At 44.2% G+C, this 22219-nt stretch overlaps 3 protein-coding genes across 3 annotated transcripts; all 3 read right to left on the bottom strand.

Annotated features, from left to right (window-relative positions):
- Positions 1-6323: 6323 nt before the first annotated feature.
- LOC101933602 (olfactory receptor 8U9-like) lies at positions 6324-7262 on the bottom strand. The gene has a single exon (XM_005314475.2). It carries the CDS (start codon positions 7260-7262, stop codon positions 6324-6326), a length of 939 nt encoding a protein of 312 aa, XP_005314532.2.
- A 5835-nt stretch (positions 7263-13097) lies between these two features.
- On the bottom strand, positions 13098-14033 carry LOC112061289 (olfactory receptor-like protein OLF1). The gene has a single exon (XM_024114197.2). It carries the CDS (start codon positions 14031-14033, stop codon positions 13098-13100), a length of 936 nt encoding a protein of 311 aa, XP_023969965.2.
- A 4920-nt stretch (positions 14034-18953) lies between these two features.
- LOC135983466 (olfactory receptor 5W2-like) lies at positions 18954-19892 on the bottom strand. Its single transcript, XM_065595769.1, has one exon. The coding sequence runs from the start codon at positions 19890-19892 to the stop codon at positions 18954-18956; it is 939 nt and encodes a 312-aa protein (XP_065451841.1).
- Between the last annotated feature and the right edge of the window lie 2327 nt (positions 19893-22219).

Here is a 22219-nt window from a genome sequence, read left to right as displayed (position 1 = left end):
AAATGTTTCTCAAACCGGAGATAGGACTATAAAAAGAAGGGGCAAACATCCGAAAGCACCGCTCACTCTCTCTCTCTATCTCTGCCTCTACCCACTGATTCACCGCATCTGAAGGGATAAAGGAAGCAGCCATTGGACTGTGAGATGGGTCCTGACCTAAGTAGTTTGGTCAGTAAGACGGCTGAAAGCATGTGGTGAGGAAACTTTTGCTTTGAATTTCACCTTATTTGTTAACTTAGGCACAAGTTGCATTGTAGCTTTATTTTCTTTTTGTAACCATGTCTGACTTCTGTGCTTCCTTATTTGCACTCACTTAAAATCTATCTTTGTAGTCAATAAACTTTGGGGAGGAGGGGGTTGTTTTATCGAATCCAGTGTGTTTAAGTAGAAGTGTCTGAGAAGCTAAGTTACATGCATATTAGTGCTACTAAAGAAATAATGGACACTGTAACTTGCATTGTCCAGGAGAGGACTGGGCAGCACAGGACGTACATTTCTGGAGGGAAATCAAAGACTGGGGAGTGTGTTGGGGTCACCCTGCAATATAACCAAGGGTGGTGAGAGCCTGAGTGTAACTCAGCTATTCCTGGCCAGGCTGCAGTTACACACACATGCTCAGGGTGTGATTTGTTTGTTTGTGGACCAGTTGGAAGCCACTTCAGCAAGGCATTGCAAGGTTGCAGGTGACACAGCTGTTGCTTAGTCTGGGTTGGACCCTGGTATGTCACAGCTCCCTCCCAATTCTTTTGTTAATTTTATTTATTTCCTAGAATTTATAGTCCTTCAAACAGAGTTTAGGAGTAAAACTGCAAAGCAATGGTTGCGGGCTGGGGGGAAAGGATAGGACAAGAACTGATGGACTTCAATTGCAGCAAGGGTGCTTTAGGTTGGACATTAGGAAAAACATCCCAAGAGCGAGGTTGGTTAAGCACTGGAATAACTTGTCCAGGAAGGTTGTGGAATCTCCACTGTTGGAGATTTTTAACACCAGGTTAGACAAACACCTGTCAGGGATGATCTAGGTAATACTTAGTCCTGCCATGAGCACAGAGGACTGGAATAGATGACCTCTCAAGGTCCCCTCCAGTCCTATTTATCTATGGTCTCAGAAGGAGCCCTGCACTGGGAGGAGGGGGGATGCTTGTCTGAGCACTGGGTAGGGCAAGAGACACAAACCTGCCTACACTTGACATTCAGCTCCACTGTACCCCCACCACATGCACACACATACCTCTTTGTTTTTCCTCCCTTCACTTACAACACTGCTCTACAGCCAAAATGCTTCTGAAATAAATGTAGTCAAACTCTTCTAATTCTGGGTCACTGAGAACAAAAATGATGCTTAAAATTGTTGATTGGCTCTAGTTTTCAAGATATGCTATTGGGTCAGTATAGACCACCCTTGACTTGGGAATGACCGAGGATAAGTGAGTTATAAAGGGTAGGGATCTCAATTTAAACCAGAAATGACTAAAATACATCTTTGACTGGATCTATGAATAAATCTATGACTGGGTTTGGACAGTACTTGATTTTTAGGCAAAACAATGAATGATGCAATCTGAAGCTGGTATTGCGTCATACATGATATGAATTGCATCATGTTATTCCTAGAAGTCATGGATGATGCAATCATAACGAAGCTTACATCACTCTGCTGAACAAATTGCCCTATATCAGTGCTAGAAATCATACAGTGTCGTGCTCTCTTATTTGTCAGTGTTTGATTTTGCAAAGGGACACATTTCTGTTTAGCCAAAGTGAGCAGAGATGCCTCGTACTTGTGTGAACAGTGCAGATAACTTCTGCTATGTTTGTGGTGAAGTGACTTTTGCATCACAAAAGCGCAGTATAACCACTATTGTTAAGAAAGCCTATCACCTTTATTTTGGCTGCAAAATTGGAGATCAGGACAAGAGGTGGGCCCCACACATATGCTGCAACACTTGTGCAACAAATCTTCGCCAGTGGTTGAACAGGAAAAGGAAATCTATGCTTTTTGCAGTGCCAATGATTTGGAGAAAGCCAACAGATCATACCAGCAATTGTTATTTCTGCATGGTGCCTCCAGTTGGGAAAGGTGTGTCAAAGAAGAAAAAGTGGACTGTGCATTATCCAAACATTCCATCAGCTATACGCCCAGTACCCCACGGAGAAGGACTGCCAGTTCCTGATACACCAGAATCATTCTCACTTGAGTCAGACGAGGAAGAGGATGAAACTTCTGGTCCTGAACCATCAATGTCACAGGACCCACATTTTCTCCCATCCTCCTCCTCTGAACCACACCTCATAACACAAGGTGAACTTAATGACCTTGTCAGGGATTTGGAACTACCCGAGAGTAAGGCAGAGCTGTTGGGCTCCAGACTACAGCAGTGGAATCTCCTGGCAGGTGATGTTAGGGTTTCCATGTTCCATGACCGTCAAAAGGATCTTGTCTCATTCTTCTTCATGGAAGATGATCTTGTAGCCTGCAACAACATCGATGGTGTGATGGCAGCCCTCAACATCGTTCACGATCCAGATGAGTGGAGACTGTTCATTGATTCATCGAAGACAAGTCTTAAAGCTGTTTTACTGCATAATGGCAATGTTTTGCCGTCAATTCCAGTTGGTCATGCAGACCATATGAAGGAAACCTATGACAACATGAAACAACTTTTGAGGTGCATAAACTATGACCAACATCAGTGGCAGCTTTGTGGCGATTTGAAGGTTGTTGCTCTCTTGCTTGGTCTGCAGACCGGATACACAGTACTGCTGTTTTCTCTGCAAATGGGATAGTCGTGCAAGAGATTCCCACTACATCAAGAAAGATTGGCCACTCCGGCAGTCATTGGAGCCTGGGAGGAAAAGTGTTCAGCATCCACCACTTGTTGAATCAAGGAAGATTTTGTTACCACCCTTACACATCAAGCTGGGTCTGATGAAGAACTTTGTCAAGGCCATTGACAAAACAGAAGCAGCTTTCAAGTACCTCCGTGGAAAATTTTCAAGGTTAAGTGAAGCTAAGATAAACTAAGGTGTCTTTGTTGGTCCTCAGATTCGTGTACTTCTTCGAGATGAAGCATTTGACCATGCACTGCGTGGCAAGGAAAAGATGGCATGGAAAGCCTTCCAGTTAGTGGCAATAAATTTTCTCGGAAACAACAAGGCAGACAACTACAGGTTGTTGGTGGAAAACCTCCTCAAGGCGTACAAAAGCCTTGGTTGCAACATGTCACTAAAGATACATTTTTTGCACTCTCATCTAGATTTTTTTCCACCGAACAGCGGAGCAGTGAGCGACGAGCACGGTGAGCGATTTCACCAGGACATTGCAACAATGTAGAAATGCTATCAGGGCAAATGGAGCCCATCAATGCTTGCAGACGATTGCTGGACAGTGACAAGAGATGCTCCATTTAATGAATACAAGAGACAAGCCAAGAAGCGCCAAGTAGACACTGAATAGGACTAAACTATGTACAGAATAGTTTTTTGCCTTTTGTTTCATAATAAATTTTATTTATATAACCCTTTTGCTGATTTTTAAAGTGTTACATAAACAGGTCAGGTGAAATATTATCATGTAAAGCAACCATAAACACATGAAAAGACCTAGGTTTACAATTAATGATTAAAACTCTACTATCTACACAATATACATAGACATAAAATGTAAAAACTTAAATATCTTAGCCAATCAGTTGTTTTAATTGTCATATTTGAATTCAGCACATCAAAATACATAATAAATAGCACATTTTATCTCTGAAGCAGACAAGTTCTCAAGAATTGTAGACCGGTGTAATTAGTTGAGGACGGAAGCAGTACCTGCTCAGAACCCTAAAATCAGACTAAGAGTTCAATCTTTCCCTGTTTGCTAACCCCACCCACATTACCCTAAATACCGCTGGAACTGCTTCCTGGGATGACTTTGAGATTTGTTCCCTGGAGCATCTTTGCTCCCAGGACAACAGGTGTGCACAGCACATGCAATTAATGTTAGTACTGTGTCTCTCCTTGTGGGAATGGAACACAGAGGGCCAGAGCAGCAGCTGGTCTGGATCACGGTCTCGCCCATGAGGTCTTTTGAATATGATACAAAACGGAGGTAAATGTATTCCGCTTCATGTGTCGGTCACCTCTCCAAAAGTCTCTTTAAGTAATTTCCCAGCATTGGGACACAAAAGTGTGTAGAAATGGGTAAATTTCTTTTGGACTAATAATGTATTGTGAAAAACAATGCAGTTGGGATTGACCTGAAACTCTTCAAAAATGTGTTACAAAGTCTCCCAATAGCCTTTTCCCAAAACAATGCATGTGTGCGGGGGGAGGATTTAGGTGTGGGTCGCAAAGCAGCCACGGGTAGGAGGTGGTGATGCTCCCTCTCTTTGTAATTTTTAGCTCAATAGTTGGGGTGTTCACCTGTGAAGTGGGAGATCCTGGTTCAATTCCCCCTTCTGTCAAGTGCCGGGCAAAGATGTGCACTTGGGTTTCCTGTATTTCCAGAAAGCATCCCAGCCACTGAGTGGTGTGCTATTCCAATCTGGGTTCCTCTCGATCTCTCCTTTCAAAGTTGTTCTACGGTGGATAACAAATTAAATAACCCTTGGAACAGAGACATGAAGTTGAGCATGTCAGTGCCCCAAACTACCAGTCTATAGAGTTATTCTCTCTTTCTGGCCCTGTGATTCTTCCTGTGTTTTATCCAAAATGCAACAGCTTCAATGGGGGAGAATGAGGCCATATCTATGCTACTGGCTAAATCGGGACTACTGCGATAGATGAAATGGTGTTCATCGAGTAGGTCTGGGGAAGACATGTTAAGTCAATGGGAAACGTCTCACCTGCGGAAGTCTGTACTCCACCTCTCTCAGAGACTATGTTCCATCATGGATCTTTCTCAGGGCCAGGCTACACTAACGCTGTCGGCTGATCTATGTTACACTACTTCAGCTACGTAACTCTCCCGGTGACATAGCGCGGTGTGGACACCGCTGTAAGTCAGACCAACTTAGTCGAATTGAAGTAGCGTAACTGAGATCAACTTACAGCAGTAGCATAGAGCAGTCCTGAGAACGATGCAGGACAGAATAGAACCGAGTCGCCAGGGCATTGACGGCAATGTGGGCGACCCACTTTCAAATTGCGTCTCCCCATCAGACAGAGGGTGATATGACCTGGATCTCCCACATCCCGCGGGAGTGATCTAATCACTGGGTTAAAGTCTACAAAGGAAACAGCGCCATTACCGCCTCTTCCATCCATTTCGTCAGTCTGGCCCTACATTATCTCTGCTTTCACATCGGAAAGTATCCAGGGAGGAAAGGAAATGTTCCATTTCTGGTCATGCTAATTATTTCCTTCGACCCCAAAGGAAATTTTTGTCAATGTTTTATATTTGCCAAGCATTTAGGGAATTTTCAGATTTGTTTCAGGTTGAACTGAATTTGTTTTTCAATTTTTTGTAACCACCCATGAACTCGAAAATCAGCTATTGACCCAGCTCTATCCATTTCTCACTCACCGTAACCCGAGCTGTACAATTCCCATAACCCCTATTCTTCAGAGTCCATAACACTTTCCAACAGAAATAAGAGTAAGAACTCACAGCTAACCTGCTCATGTGGTATAAACGTCTAGTGTCTGATATGACTTTTTCTTTCTGTTTTATTTATATGGTAGAGAAAACTCACCCTTTCCAGATTATTTTGTATTCAGTTCAGTGCAGATTCTCACAGAGGACGCGCACACACACCATGCTCTCTTTTGGAAATGTTACCCTTGTTCTTATTTGTTTTGTTGGTCCCTTAACTTAAAATAAAGGCCATTGTGATGGAAATCAGCTTTCTCCTCCACATGCATGGATACAAACCAGGTGATAATCTCTACAACAACCCCATAGGGGACATAAAGGGCTGCAGAGGATCAGAAGGGTGTGCAAAACTCCCTTTGGCTCAGCCATAGAAATTCCACACTTCATACTTGCAACTGCATAACGAAACTAAACCCACGACAAAGCAGAGGGAGATAGATTTGATGCCCCCCACTTCCTTCCCAATACAAACAGCTCTGTGCGTTCAAAGCACATCACAGATATTCACACATGTGCAACAGGTGGCTCAAGGAATTTTGCTGAGGCAATACCCCAATAAAGCCCCGATCTTAGTTGGGGCCTGCAGGCCTTGTTGGAATACAAAAAAAAATAATAATAACAAGAATACATTAATGAACAATACTATTACGGGTTCTGTGAAATTACATTGCAATGGGCTGGGAATTGAATTCACCTGTTTCCACTCCCCATCACTAAACGAGTACTAAGTTAAACAGTTTCAGGAATTGGTTAGGAGTTTATTCATTGCTTTCCTCAGGGCGTCCTTCACCTCCGTGTTCCTCAGGCTGTAGATGAGGGGGTTCAACATGGGGATCACCAGCATGTAAAACACTGAGGCCACTTTATCTGTGACCATGGAATAGCTGGAGGTGGGACGTAAACACATGAAAAGTTGGATGCCATAAAACAGGACCACAGCGATCAAGTGGAAAGTGCAGGTGGAGAAGGCTTTGTGTCGGCCCTTGGCAGAGTGGATCTGCAGGATGGTGGAGATGATATAGACATAGGAGAGGAGGACAGTCACAAAGCTGCTCATTACAATACAGCCAACGAAGGCAAACATCACAATCTCATTGATGCGGGTGTCAGAGCAGGAAAGCACCAGCAATTGGGTGATATCACAGAAGAAATGATTGATGATGTTGGAGCTACAGAATGACAAACGAAGTGTACAAAATGTGTGTATCATTGAATCTACCACGCCCACAGCATATACCCCAGCCACCAGCCCTTTACAAAGCTGCCTGGACATGGTGACCGTATAGAGCAGCGGGTTACAGATGGCCACATAACGGTCATACGCCATCACAGCCAGCAACAGGCACTCAACATCTGCAAAAGAGAGAAAGAGATACATTTGCACAGTGCAGGCAGTGTAAGAAATGCTTTTCCTCTCAGCGAAGAAATTCAGCAGCATCTTAGGGGAAATCATCGAGGAAAAGCAGAGGTCACAGAAACACAAATTACTGAGGAAAAAGTACATGGGGGTGTGGAGTCGGGGATCAATCGTGATTAACAAAATCATCCCCCCATTCCCCACCAGGGTGACACCATAAATCAGTAGGAACAGCACAAACAGGGGAACCTGCAGCTCCGGACGATCTGTCAGTCCTGAGAGAATGAACTCAGTCGCTTCCGAGTGATTTCCCTTTTCCATCTTCTCTGAACAGAGATCAGACAGCTACAGAGATGTGGGCAGGTGGATGGTGCGGAAAACCTGTCCCTTCTCTGTAGTGAAGTAAGTGATGATAAATGGATATCAGTTTCTTAATGGACATGGGTACCCGCTCAAGGAAGGGCTTAATCCACAGAGCCAGATGTTCACAGCTGCTCATTCCAGTTGTTCAATAAAATACACACTGCGTAAATACAATGACACACAGGTTAATCATTCCCCACACACTAACACTCCTGTTTACTAATCCGAGCAGCAAGATGTGACTTTTGTCTCTGCTGTATGAGTATCAGGGTGAAAATCATCTCACTCTGAAGAGATTATTTGTTAGCTAGAGAAGGGGTGAGACCAAAGGAGTGTCAATTTTTCCACCCTCTTTGGGCAGGGTAAATTCTGTGGCTTGGCATGTCGGTTTGGGGTAACACTTCCTTACTGTGCTAATTAACATTTTTGGCATTTACTTTAGCCTGTATGAAAACCCAGAGACATAATAGAAAGCACTGGCTTCAGTGACTATGTAATTGCCTATTTTTTCCAAGCAAGGAGGTCGCTCCTTTAGCTGAAGTGGTACGACTTGGGGCTGAGGCTTTTAGTGCTGGAGGTCGTGAATTCAATACCTGCTGATCACCAAATGTCTGCGTGTTTGTCTGACTCTGATACTGGACAATTGCACGTTTCTGCTTAGAAGAGAGAGAGAGATGTGTTGGTGTTTCCTCATCGATAGAAACTGCCAGTTTGTCGCATTCGGGAAGTTTTATACTGAGATTTGTGATCTATGGGACATGATCCCTGAAGCAACTGGGAATTCCTGAGCTCAGAGAGAAACAGAACCTAATAAATGTGTTCAGTGAACCAAAGCCACCCTTGGTGTAACTCATGCCCCGGGGATTAATTTGGCCCACTCTTTCCAACTGTGTTATTAAATGATGCAATTTCTACCAGAGTTCCGGAGTATGAGGTTAGGGATAGATTTCATCCTGCTGTTTTCAGTGCAAGTTGGGTACTGCGTAGAGCTGATCCACAAAGGGGGTTTGTTTGTGGAGACTGAAAGCTTTTGGCTGAAAACTTAATATTTCGACTTGGAAATACCACTGGGTTGAATCCAATACCACACACCACCAATCTCTTCCATGGGCCAGGCTCCCAGGCTGGACCACATTCCCCATGATGCATGATGATCTCTCCTCCTGCTGAACTGCCCTGGAACATCACCAGAGTCCCACAGCCATGGTTTGGAGAGGAGGGGAGTTTGGCTTTTTTGATGGAAATCTGATAATTTCCAGGGAAAAGATAATTTCATGAAAAAAATTGTTGAATGGAAAATCCAATTTCCCATCCAAAAACCTTCTCTACTTGAATTTTCAATCAACCTGAGAAACAAGTTTGGAAGCAAAGGAACAGAAAGTTAGATACAGCTGAAACATACTAATTGTGTCAGAATCACGTCATTGTCCTGGCCCCAATAGGTGGAATGTAAAACCTGTAAGACCTGTAAGAGTACTGCAGATCATCTATCTATCTATCTATCTATCTATCTATCGCACCCCAATCACCATGGTATCCTATGTCCTTCCCTTGCTAGGTTACTCCCCAAAGTAGGAAGGATAGTTTCACGCATTGTGCTCGATGGAGACCACATGATGACCAGAGGAGCTCAGGAGGAGACCACAGCCATCTGCCCTCCATTGTTAATTTGGTGCTTCTCTGTAAAGCTGGAAATGACCAGTGTTCCCTCTAATTTTTTCCATGCATGTGCAGATTGAATGTTGTTATGTGCAGCACCAATATTGAGGCCATTTATTGTGCATACTAAACCTAGATATAATGTATATTTTGAAATGTTCATAGGTATGGAGGAAGAAGAAAAAAGAATGTTAAGCAGTGCATCTTGTTAACTATCCCTTGTTTTAAGATGCTTATTTAATATGAAAAGAAAATCAACACTGCCCTTGGAGTACATGTATTTTATCATCCTTTCTAACAACTCAAGCTAGTAAACGCAGTCAAATGTGGCGTACTGAAAACAGGTATATAAATAAATCAAAGTCATTATGGTCATTAAGTGAAAGCATACAAATATACACCAGAGGCCCAATTAAATAACCTACTCCTACCATAGACCACAATATCTTCAGGGGAAACTGCTCTCAAAAAATGAAGCATCTGCGAGAACACTAGCATGCTACGGACTTCACAAAACTATCCCCCTTGCATACATATTATCTGCACACAGAGCTCAGCTTTAAGATGCTAAATAAATGTCTGAGTCAACTAGAAATGCTCTCACTGCCAATATTAATACAATAGTTTCTGATACTGGAAAGGAGAGTAAAAGGCATTCACTCGGGATTATACAATTTCTCAGGAATGTCAACTCTTAATTTGATTAATACTTCACACACAGAGAACAGTAAAAATAAGTAATAAAGCGACACAGACAGCAAAACAAAGCCACACAGAAACAAGTGACAACACTGAAAATACAAAGGGAAATAAAACATCAAGTGGTTGATGATGGGTATTTTAAATGAGTGTTTAGGACCCACTCAGTGCAAGTGCAACAGAGCCCAGTAGAAACAGGAGAAGTTCTCCTGGTTTCACATTGTGTGTGTCACCAAGTTAAAAACTCGGAGTAGACGGACTCATTACGTTTTTACACGCCCTGCAGGACATTAACACATGGCTTTGGAGTTTGCAGAGAGATCCCTAATTCAAAGAGCTTGCAAATAATGTCTTTATCCTACAAAATACCTAGTACCCCCACCAAACCTAGTGCTTCTTGCTACTTACGAGTCAATGGGAGTACTGTGAAAAGCCAAAACTATACCAGATAGCAAAGAATTGGCCTTAATGGTTTCCAATACCTCTCCCCAAACAAATGCTAAAAATTAATGGAATTCACTTGTCAGGAGAAGTGATTTCCATTACTTTTTAGCCTTTGTTTGGGGAGAGCTGTCTCTCTCCTGCACCACGGCAGCCACCGATCTGGGGCTGGGAAGGAGGGACATCTGTCCCCGGCAGTCACAGCCTTTATTTGTTGGTCACCTCTCCAAATGTCTCCTTAAGTATTTCCCAGCATTGGGAAACAATGGTGTCTAGAAATGGATTTCTTGTCAAAAAATATACCGTTTGGACTGACCTGAAACTACTCACAAATACGTTACAAATACTCCTAATAGCTTTGTCCCAGAACAATGTTTGTGTGCACGGGAATGATTTAGGTGTTGGTCGCAAGACGGTCACCGTAAGAGGTGGTGATGGTCCTTCCCTTTGTAATTTTTAGCCCAATAGTTGGGGTCTTCACCTGTTCAATTCCCCCTTCTGTCCAGTGCTGGGCAAAGCTATGTGTAACACTGCACTCCATATGCTTTATGAAAATATGCTTCTGAATATGATATAATTGGAATATGATTTATGCTAAGTGCCCCATGTAACATACCATTATAAAGGTTATAATCTACTAAGTGTGTTCATCCCATTTGTTTTTTATCATCCTTTCTAACAACTCAAGCTAGTAAACACAGTAAAATGTGGCATATTGAAAACAGGTATATAAATAAATCAAAGTCATTATGGTCATTAAGTGGAAGCATAGAAATATACACCAGAGACCCAATTAAATAACCTACTCCTACCATAGACCACAATATCTTCAGGGGAAACTGCTCTCAAAAAACGAAGCATCTGCGAGAACACTAGCATGCTACGGACTTCACAAAACTATCCCCCTTGCATACATATTATCTGCACACAGAGCTCAGCTTTAAGATGCTAAATAAATGTCTGAGTCAACTAGAAATGCTCTCACTGCCAATATTAATACAATAGTTTCTGATACTGGAAACGAGAGTAAAAAGCATTCACTCGGGATTATACAATTTCTCAGGAATGTCAACTCTTAATTTGATTAATACTTCACACACACAGAGACAGTATTTCCCAGCATTGGGACACAAAGGTTTCTAGATATGGATGAATTTCTTCTGGACTAATAATTTCTTGTCAAAAACAATACCGTTTGGATTGACCTGAAACTACTCACAAATGTGTTACAAATTCTCCTAATAGCTTTGTCCCAGAAGAGTGTGTGTGTGCGGGGGCAGGATTTAGGTGCTGGTTGCAACATGGCCACTGTAGGAGGCAGTGATGGTCTTTCCCTTTGTAATTTTTAGCCCAGTAGTTGGCGTGTTCACTTGTGAGATGGGAGAGCCCGGTTCAGTTCCCCCTTCTGTCCAGTACTGGGCAGAGCCATGTGTGACACTGCACTCCATATGCTTATGAAAATATGCTTGTGAATATGATATAACTGGAATATGCTTTAGGCTAAGTGCCCCATGTAACATACTATTTTAAAGATCATAATCTACTAAGTGTGTTCATCCTATTTCTTTGCATGGATTATTTCTATGTCTGGAATTAGGAGAATAAGATATAAACTTGTATCACTGATGGAGACATATTAAGTGGAGGCCATTAAGGGTTCTTCAGAATCTATGAACTGAGAATGGCTCTGTTTACCTGCAAGTCTTCCTGTCTATGTGTGGGCCAACCCAGGAAGAATGGAGACTGGGGTGTTACAGTGACATGTAACCATGTCACCTGATACTGAAATCCATCTTGAAGCTGGTACTTTTCCAGACGGGGGTGGAAACCCAAAGAAGGGTTTTCCACCTTAGGGAAGTTCTATATCAAGTTGGGAAGCTAACAATGAGTGTCTTCACCTGGCGTAAGAGACGGCCTCCCGACCCCACAGAGATACCTGCAAGCACCTGGAAACAAAAGGACTGTAACCACAGGAGTGGTTGACCTTTTCTGACCTGGGTCCAGTCTCTTTTATCTGACCTGAGAAGGATTTTACCTGAAGTAACAACTGGGATGAGAAGTTAACATTTTGGAATTGATTTCTGGGTGTATTAAGCTTAGCCTTGCGTGTTTTGCTTTATTTTACTTTGTGATTTACTTTGTTCTGTCTGTTACTACTGAAAACCACTTAAATTCTTCTTTTTATACTTAATAAAATCACTTTTGTTTATTTATAAACTAACTGTAAGTAATGGTTACCTTGGGGGGCAAACAGCTGTGCATAGCTCTCTTGCAGTGATATAGATGGGGAACATTAATCATTTTACCCTGTATTTATTTATTTGGGATTCAGATCCCGTTGGGAGCTGGGTGTCGGCCTGCCGGAGACAGGTCTCCTGCTGAGCTGGTTTCAGTCTAGATCTGCAGCTCTGGGGTCGTGGCCGAGACCCTGGGTCTGTGCTGCAGCAGGTTAGCATGTCTGGCTCAACAAGGCAGGGTTCTGGAGGTCCAGGCTGGCAGGGAAAATGCGATCAGAGGTAATTTCAGCACATCAGTTGACAGTCCCAATGGGGGTCTCTGTGACCGAACCCATTACACTCTGCACTTGGGTTTCCTGCATTTCCAGAAAGCATCCCAGCCCCAGAGTGATGTGCAATTCCAGTCTGGGTTGCTCTCAATCTCTCCTTTCAAAGTTCTTCTACTGTGGATAACTAATTAAATAACCATTGGAACAGAGACGTGAAGTTGAGAATCTCACCCTCCAAGTGGGTGCCCCTAGCCACCAGCTTATAGAATCAATCTCTCTTTCTGGACCTGTGATTCTTCCTGTATTTTGTCCACTGATCTCATTTGGGGCCTGCAGACCTTGTTGGAATACAAACAAATTAAAAATAATAACAATATAATAATGAACAATATTCCCACGGGCTCTGCAAAATTACATTGCAATGGGCTGGGAATTGAATTCACCTGTTTCCACTCCCCATCACGAAATGAATAAAGAGTTAAACAGATTCAAGAATTGGTTAGGAGTTTATTCATTGCTCTCTTCACAGCATCCTTCACCTCCGTGTTCCTCAGGCTGTAGATGAGGGGGTTCATCATGGGGATCACCAGCGTGTAAAACACTGAGGCCACTTTGTCTGTGTCCATGAAATAGCTGTAGGTGGGACGTAAATACATGAAGAGGAGGGTGCCAAAATACAGGGCTACAGCAGTCAAGTGGAAAGTGCAGGTGGAGAAGGCTTTGTGCCTCCCCTCGGCGGAGCGGATCTGCAGGATGGTGGAGATGATATAGACATAGGAGAGGAGGACAGTGACAAGGCTGCTCACTAGAATGCAGCTCATAAAAACAAACATCGCAATCTCTTTGTTGCGGGTGTCAGAACAGGAGAGCGCCAACAGTGGGGGGATGTCACAGAAGAAATGATTGATGATGTTGGAGTTGCAGAATGACAGCCGAAATGTAAAACACTGAATCATTGAATCCACCAACCCCACAGCGTATGCCCCAACCACTAGTTGGTTACAAAGCTGCCTGGACATGGTGACCGTATAGAGCAGCGGGTTACAGATGGCCACATAACGGTCATACGCCATCACAGCCAGCAAGAGGCACTCAACATCTCCAAAAACAATTGAGAGATATTGTTGCACAGCGCAGGCAGTGTAAGAAATGCTTTTCCTCTCGGCTAAGAAATTTTGCAGCATCTTAGGGGAAATTATCGAGGAATAGCAGAGATCACAGAAAGACAAATTACTGAGGAAAAAGTACATGGGGGTGTGGAGTCGGGGATCAATGGTGATTAAGAAGATCATCCCCCCATTTCCCACCAGGGTGATACCATAAACCACTAGGAACACCCCAAACAGGAGGACCTGCAGCTCCGGACGATCTGTCAGTCCTGAGAGAATGAACTCAGTCACCTCTGAGTGATTTCCCTTTTCCATCTCCTCTGAACAGAGATCTGGCAGCTACAGAGATGTGGGCAGGTGGATGGTGCGGATGTTCACAGCTGGTCATTCCAGTTGTATGATAAAATACACACAGTGTAAATACACTGACACGCAGGTTAATCATGCCCCGCATACGAAGACAACTGCTCACTAATCCGAGCAGCAAACAGTGACTTGTGACTCTGCTGTAAGAGAATCAGGGTGAAAATCATCTCAGTCAGGGGTACGAGTTGGGGCTGAGGCTTTTAGTGCTGGAGGTCTTGAATTTAATACCTGCTGATCATTATGGTGTGTATGTGTGTGTGTGTCTGTAATTCAGGATAATAACACGTACCTGCTGAGAAGAGAGAGATGTGGTGGTGTTTCCCCAATGACAGTAACTGCCAGTTTGGAGCATTTGGGAAGTTTTATATTGAGATGTGTCATCTGTGGGACATGATTCCTGGAGCAACTGGGAATAGCTGAGCTCAGAGAGCCATAACACCTAATAAATGCATTCAGTGAACCAAAGCCACCTCCGGTGTAATTCATGCCCTGGGGATTAATTTTGCCTACTCTTTTCTACTGTGTTATTAAATGATGCAATTTCTACCAGAGTTACAGAGTATGAGGTTAAGGGTATATTTCATCCTGCTGTTTTCAGTGCAAGCCGGGTACTGTGTAGAGCTGATCCACAAAGGGGGTTTGTTTGTGAAGACCGAAATCTTTTTGCTCAGAAATACCAAAGGGGTGCATCAGATACCACACAGCACCAATCTCCTCTATGGGCCAGGCTCCCAGGCTGGACCACATACCCCATGATGCATGATGGTCTCACCTATTCCTAATTTCAGAATCCCCTTATTCAGAAATTCCCATGTCTGTCACTCCAGGTCTGTGCCCAGGAAACACTATGCCCCTATTTCCTCTAGGAGTCATGCTCATAAATCCTCCTCCTGGCTTCTCTGCCTCCTGTGACCCGGAGGTGCCTGGGGCAGTCCTCACTGAAAATGCCAAGGTCAGGGCAGGCTGCAAAAAGGAGGGTATTCCCCAAACTGGTGGTTAACATTGAAGATTTCTGCAGCATCTCTGCAGATGCTGCTACAAAATATCTCCGAGCATGCCAGCTCCCTCTCGATTATGCTTTTGTTAATATTATTTATTTCCTATAACTTATAGTCCGTGAAACAGAGTGTGATGTTGCACCCCATAATGCTTTCTAGTAATATGCTTATGGGTGTAAATATGATATAACTGAAATACGTTCTATGCTAGATAGGCCATGTAACAGATCTCTGCAAAGGTTGTGATCTGCTGGACATATTCATCCTATTTTCATGCATATCTCATTTTTGTATTCAAAGTTATGAATACTGGCTATGTACTTGTTTGATTTTAAACAGTGAAGCAGTTGGTCAGCTTCTTGAGAAAAGACTATTCTCAGTAAGTGCCCGATCAAGAAACACTTAAGCTAACAATGAACTTTGAGAGACGCCAATCCACATCTGAGCTTTCCAGGGAAAGTGGCATCGGCCTGTAAGGAACTGCGTCATGCATGGACATGTGACTTGCCCATGTGATTCCAAACCTCCATCTTGGAGCTAGATTCTGTATGGGAGAGGGGAAGGGGTTTCCACCCACAGGAGAAAAACTATATAAGTTCCTGGGGAAACCCCTCCGTTTTATCCTCAGCTGGCACAAAAGATAGCCTCTCCACCCCAAGGAGATGTCTGAAAGAAACTGAAACAGAGGACAGTAACTACAGGGGTGTGAGTGATTGCTGGACCTAGACTAGGATTAAGTCTAGTCTGTAAAAGAGGCTTATTGGAAGATCTGTGAGGGTGAGATTTACCTGCATTTAGTTTTTACTGTATTAGTCTGTTTTGTTTTATTGTGTTTGGTAATTTACTTTATTCTGTCTGTTATTACTTGGAACCACTTAAATCCTACTTTTTGTATTTAATGAAATCACTTTTTACTTATTTATTAACCCAGAGTATGTTTTAATACCTTGGGGGGGGGGGAGAGCAAACCGCTGTGCATATCTCTGTATCAGTGTTATAGAGGATGAACAATTCAAGAGTTTACCTTGTATAAGCTTTATACAGGGTAAAATGGATTTATTTGAGGTTTGGACCCCACTGGGAGCTGGGTATCTGAGTACTAGAGACAGGAGGACTTCACAAAATGTTTTCACTGAAGCCTGCAGCTTGTGGGGGACGTGGTTAAGACTTGGATCGGTGTTTGCAGCAGGCAAGGGAAAGCTGGCAGGGAAAACAGTCTCAGAGGTAGTCTCGGCACATCGGGTGCAGTCCCAAACTGGTTTCTGTGACCCAACCCGTGACAGTGGCAAAGTTGAGCAGGATCCTGTGCACAGCTGATTGCTTTGAAACACTGGTAGTGATTTTAAGTGAGTTTTGGGTCTGGTGGGTGGAGAACAGACAAAGTGGTGACTTGTTTGTTATTTTCTGTTTCCTTATTTTGAGTAAGGGAAATAGGGACAGAAAACTAAGCAGAATAAGTAAGAGTGAAGATCAGAAGAAGCTGGAACTGCGCAAGTTGCAGACTGCCCAGAAAGGCTGAACACTGGGCGCTAGGAAAATCTTTGTTAACTAAGAAGCCCCTGAGCTGAGTGGAGGCACCTGCTAAACGAGAGCTGGCCAGACTGGAAGCAGAGGAGAAGGCAAAGGACCGGGAGTTTCAATTGAAGTTCAAAGAAGCAGAGAGAACTGCGCACAAAAGGGCTATGGAAGCAGAGGCAGCCAGGGACAAATTGGCCCTGGAGTTAAGAGACAGAGAAATACAGGCCCAGATTGAGGCCCAGAAACATGAACTGGCTGTTATGGAGGGGAAGAGACAAAACCCTCCAGCACGTGGCCCCACTTCCCCAAAACTCCACAAATGGGAATGACTATGTCCGCTGTCTGATGAGTGACATTGCCAAATATTTCATCACCTTTGAGAGACTGTGCCCCCTCCGTACAATTCCTGACAATCAAAGAATGACCACATTGGTAGCAAAATGGACTGGGAGAGCTCTGGACATATTCAATAAGATGCCTATTCATGATGCTTGAAACTATGGTAAATTTAAGGAACTGGTTTTGAAACAGTTTCAGATTATACCAGAAACCTACAGGGTTAAATTCAGGTATCTTAAAAGGGGATCTGGATTGAGTAATGTGGCTTATATAAATGAAATGAGAGATTTGTTAGATAAGTGCGTGAGGGGAAAAGGCATGACAAGCTTGGAAGAAATGTGTGATTTGCTTACTCAGGAACAATTCCTGAATATGTGCAGTGATGATGTAAAACAGTATTAGTGGGACAAAAATGTGGATGCAGGGTGTGGAGTTTGGAGACTCTTTTGAGCCATCGCAAGTGGCAATTAAACGTAAACTGCTGGCAGAGGGGTGCAGGGCTGGGGGGTAGAGGGGTACAGGGCTGGGGGTAGAGGAGTACAGGGTTGGGGGTAGAGGGGTGCAGGGTTGGTGGAAAGCAGAATCACTGTTTTATCCCTATACAAGCAGAGGAGCCCAAGAGGTGCTTTCATTGTAAGTCCACTGAGCGCAGAGGAATAAATGTCCCTTGCTGAGTGGGAACAGGCAGCAGGTAACACATGAAACTGCTGCGTCTGAGGGCCAGGCTACTGCCTCTTTCCACACAGGATTTGTAAAGTTTGCTTCTACACAACGAAGCCGTGAGCATATGCATGCAGTTAAACTTAAGGCGAAAGTACTCCTAGGCTTGAGGGACACGGGTGCAGACATTTCTGTGGTCAGGAGGGACCTGATCCAGGAGAACGATTTGTTGCAGGGAAAATGGCAGAATTAGAACTGGTGGGAGGTTACAAAGTCGTTGCACCGTTAGCTAAGGTACACCTGGAAAGTGGTGATTTGCAAGCTGAGCTGACTGTTGCAACAGTGGCACACAATTATGCACCGTTTCAACAGGGGAATGATTTCTTTGATGTGGCAGAATCTGTCCCAAGGTTGACTTCCAGGAAGATGCAGGTCGACAGGGGACAGGCCCTGCCCTGGGGTGCACAGAAACATGGTGGAAGTTGGGGTCCTGGTAACCACTGTGGTGGGAACAGACCCCAGGGACTCTGTAGCTGGAACCAAGCCTAACCTGGGGGAAAGAAGGGGATTTTGCTGGCCAGTGAAGGGCTGTCAAAGCTGGTAGCTGGGAGCCCACAACCGGACCAGGGTCACCTTTCCTTTTGGTGGATGCAGAAGTGTCTGACCCAGAGGGGAACCCAGATAGGCTGCTGTGTAAAATGGATTTATTTGAGGTTTAGATCCCATTGGGAGCTGGGTGTCTGCGTGCTGGAGACAGGTCTCCTGCTGAGCTGGTTTCAGTCTAGATCTGCAGCTCTGGGGTCGTGGCCGAGACCCTGGGTCTGTGTTGCAGCAGGCTAGCATGTCTGGCTCAACAAGGCAGGGTTCTGGAGGTCCAGGCTGGCAGGGAAAATGGGATCAGAGGTAATTTCAGCACATCAGTTTGAACCCATCACACTCTGCACTTGGGTTTCCTGCATTTCCAGAAAGCATCCCAGCCCCTGAATGATGTGCTCTTCCAGTCTGGCTTGCTCTCAATCTCTCCTTTCAAAGTTCTTCTACTGTGGATAACTAATTAAATAACCACTGGAACAGAGACGTGAAGTTGAGCATCTCACCCTCCAGGTGGGTGCCCCTAGCCACCAGCTTATAGAATCAATCTCTCACTCTGGACCTGTGATTCTTCCCGTATTTTGTCCACTGATCTCATTTGGGGCCTGCAGACCTTGTTGGAATACAAACAAATTAAAAATAAAAACAATATAATAATGAACAATACTGCAATGGGCTCTGCAAAATTACATTGCAATGGGCTGGGAATTGAATTCACCTGTTTCCACTCCCCATCACTAAACGATAAAATAGTTAGACAGATTCAAGAATTGGTTAGGAGTTTATTCATTGCTTTCCTCAGGGCATCCTTTACCTCCGTGTTCCTCAGGCTGTAGATGAGGGGGTTCAACATGGGGATCACCAGCGTGTAAAACACTGAGGCCACTTTGTCTGTGTCCATGAAATAGCTGTAGGTGGGACGTAAATACACGAAGAGGAGGGTGCCAAAATACAGGGCCACAGCAGTCAAGTGGAAAGTGCACGTGGAGAAGGCTTTGCGCCGGCCCTCGGCGGAGCGGATCTGCAGGATGGTGGAGATGATATAGACATAGGAGAGGAGGACAGTCACAAGGCTGCTCACTATAATGCAGCACGATAAAGTAAACATCACAATCTCATTGATCTGGGTGTCAGAACAGGAGAGCGCCAGCAGTGGGGGGATGTCGCAGAAGAAATGATTGATGATGTTGGAGCTGCAGAATGACAGCCGAAATGTAAAACACGTATATATCACTGAATCCACCAACCCCACAGCGTACACCCCAGCAACTAGCTGTTTACAAAGCTGCCTGGACATGGTGACCGTATAGAGCAGCGGGTTACAGATGGCCACATAACGGTCATACGCCATCACAGCCAGCAACAGGCACTCAACATCTGCAAAAACAATTGAGAGATATACTTGCACAGCACAGGCAGTGTAAGAAATGCTTTTCTTGTGGGCTAAGAAATTTTGCAGCAACTTAGGGGAAATTATCGAGGAATAGCAGAGGTCACAGAAAGACAAATTACTGAGGAAAAAGTACATGGGGATGTGCAGTCGACGATCAATGGTGATTAAGAAGATCATCCCCCCATTTCCCACCAGGGTGATACCATAAACCACTAGGAACACCCCAAACAGGAGGACCTGCAGCTCCGGACGATCTGTCAGTCCTGAGAGAATGAACTCAGTCACCTCCGAGTGATTTCCCTTTTCCATCTCCTCTGAACAGAGATCTGGCAGCTACAGAGATGTGGGCAGGTGGATGGTGCGGACGTTCACAGCTGGTCATTCCAGTTGTATGATAAAATACACACAGTGTAAATACACTGACACGCAGGTTAATCATGCCCCGCATACGAAGACTCCTGTTCACTAATCCGAGCAGCAAACAGTGACTTGTGACTCTGCTGTAAGAGAATCAGGGTGAAAATCATCTCAGTCAGGGGTAGGAGTTGGGGCTGAGGCTTTTAGTGCTGGAGGTCTTGAATTCAATACCTGCTGATCATCATGGTGTGTATTTGTGTGTGTGACTGTAATTCAGGATAATAACACTTACCTGCTGAGAAGAGAGAGATGTGGTGGTGTTTCCCCATTGACAGAAACTGCCAGTTTGGAGCATTCGGGAAGTTTTATACTGAGATGTGTGATCTGTAGGACATGATTCCTGGAGCAACTGGGAATACCTGAGCTAACAGAGCCATAACACCTAATTAATGCATTCAGTGAACCAAAGCCACCTTCGGTGTAATTCATGCCCTGGGGATTAATTTGGCCCACTCTTTCCTACTGTGTTATTAAATGATGCAATTCCTACCAGAGTTACAGAGTATGAGGTTAGGGGTATATTTCATCCTTCTGTTTTCAGTGCAAGCCGGGTATTGTGTAGAGCTGATCCACAAAGGGGGTTTGTTTGTGAAGACCGAAATCTTTTTGCTCAGAAATACCAAAGAGGTGCATCAGATACCACACAGCACCAATCTCCGCTATGGGCCAGGCTCCCAGGCTAGACCACATACCCCATGATGCATGATGGTCTCTCCTCTTGCTGAACTTCCCTGGAACATCACCAGAGTCCCAGAGCCATGGTTTAGGGAGATGGGGAGTTTAGTATTTTGATGGGAAACTTATAATTTCCAAGTAAAAAATAATTTCATGGAGAAAATAGTTGAATGGAAAATCCAATTTCCCAGGAAAAACACATCTCATAAAAAAATTTCAACAAATTTCGAATCAAAGGAACAGAAAGTTAGATACAGGTGAAATGTACTAATTGTTTGTAGCTGTAACTGATATCTTGTCAGTCATTCCTGGTTTCAGAATCACCTCAGTGTCCTGGCCCCAATAGGTGGACTGTAAAACCTGTAAGACATGTAAGAGTACTCCAGATTATCCATCTATTTATACCATGCTAATCACCATGGTATTCTATGTCCTTCCCTTGCTAGGTTACTCCCCAAAGTAGGAAGGATAGGTGCACTCATTTTGCTTCATGGAGACCACATGATGACCAGAGGAGCTCAGGAGGAGACCACAGCGTGCTACGGATTTCTGCAGTTCACAAAACTATCCCTCTTGCATGCATATTATCTGCACTCAGAGCTCAGCTTTAAGATGCTAAATAAAGCTATGAGTCAACTAGAAATAGTCATGCTCTCATTGTAAATATTAATACAATATTTTTGATAATGTACAGTAACTCTCCACTTAACGTCCTCTCGCTTAACGTTGTTTTGATCTTACTTTCCCGCTCCATTACAGAACCTGCTCGTTTAAAGTTGTGCAATGCTTTGCTATAAGGTCGTTTGGCTGCCTGCTTTGTCCACAGCTGGCAGCCCCTCTATCAGCTCCCCTATGCCACCGCAGTGCCTCCCACCGGTGGACTGCATGGATCAGCGCCTTCCCCCTGCTCCTCCCCCCTCCTGCCCACGGCAATCAGCTGATTTGCGGCGTTTAGGAGGCAGGGGAGGAGCGAGGACGCGACGTGCAGAGTAAAGGGGGAGGAGGTCGGGGGAGAGGAGGCGGCTTAAGGGTGGGGTCTTGGGGGAAGGGGTGGAGTGGGTGGGCCGAAGGTTAAGCCCCTGGTGCTTGCACAGTAGGGGAAGCTGCCACTGCTGCTGTGCAACTTGCTTCTCCTACCTACGGCAACTTCAGCCTCCTTGCCTGCCTCATTGTCTGCAGTGCCACTGGGCTGTGCCTGTGTGGGGTTCGGCGGGGGCCCCTCCCATTGCTTCACATTCAGCAATGATGGTTGTAGTATTAAACTGTTACTTTAAAAATTTATACCTGTATTAAATTGCTTGTTAAATTTTTTTAAATGTATATAATGCCTTTTGTCTGGCAAAAAAAAATTCCCTGGAACCTAACCCCCCCATTTACATTAAGCAAAACGGTGTTAAGTGAATTCAATTTCCTCATAAGAATTAAAGTTGCATTTTTCAGGAACATAACTACAATGTTAAGTGAGGAGTTACTGTGTGTGAAGTTATAAGATGACACTATATCAGGTTATTAATACATGTTCCAAACTCAGGCTGGCAAACTGG

The sequence above is a fragment of the Chrysemys picta genome, chromosome 4 (assembly GCF_011386835.1).
Source record: "Chrysemys picta bellii isolate R12L10 chromosome 4, ASM1138683v2, whole genome shotgun sequence".
In the NCBI taxonomy this organism is placed as follows: Eukaryota; Metazoa; Chordata; order Testudines; family Emydidae; genus Chrysemys; species Chrysemys picta.
Note: the sequence above shows the minus strand (reverse complement) of the source record. Positions and strands in the feature narration are given on the sequence as shown.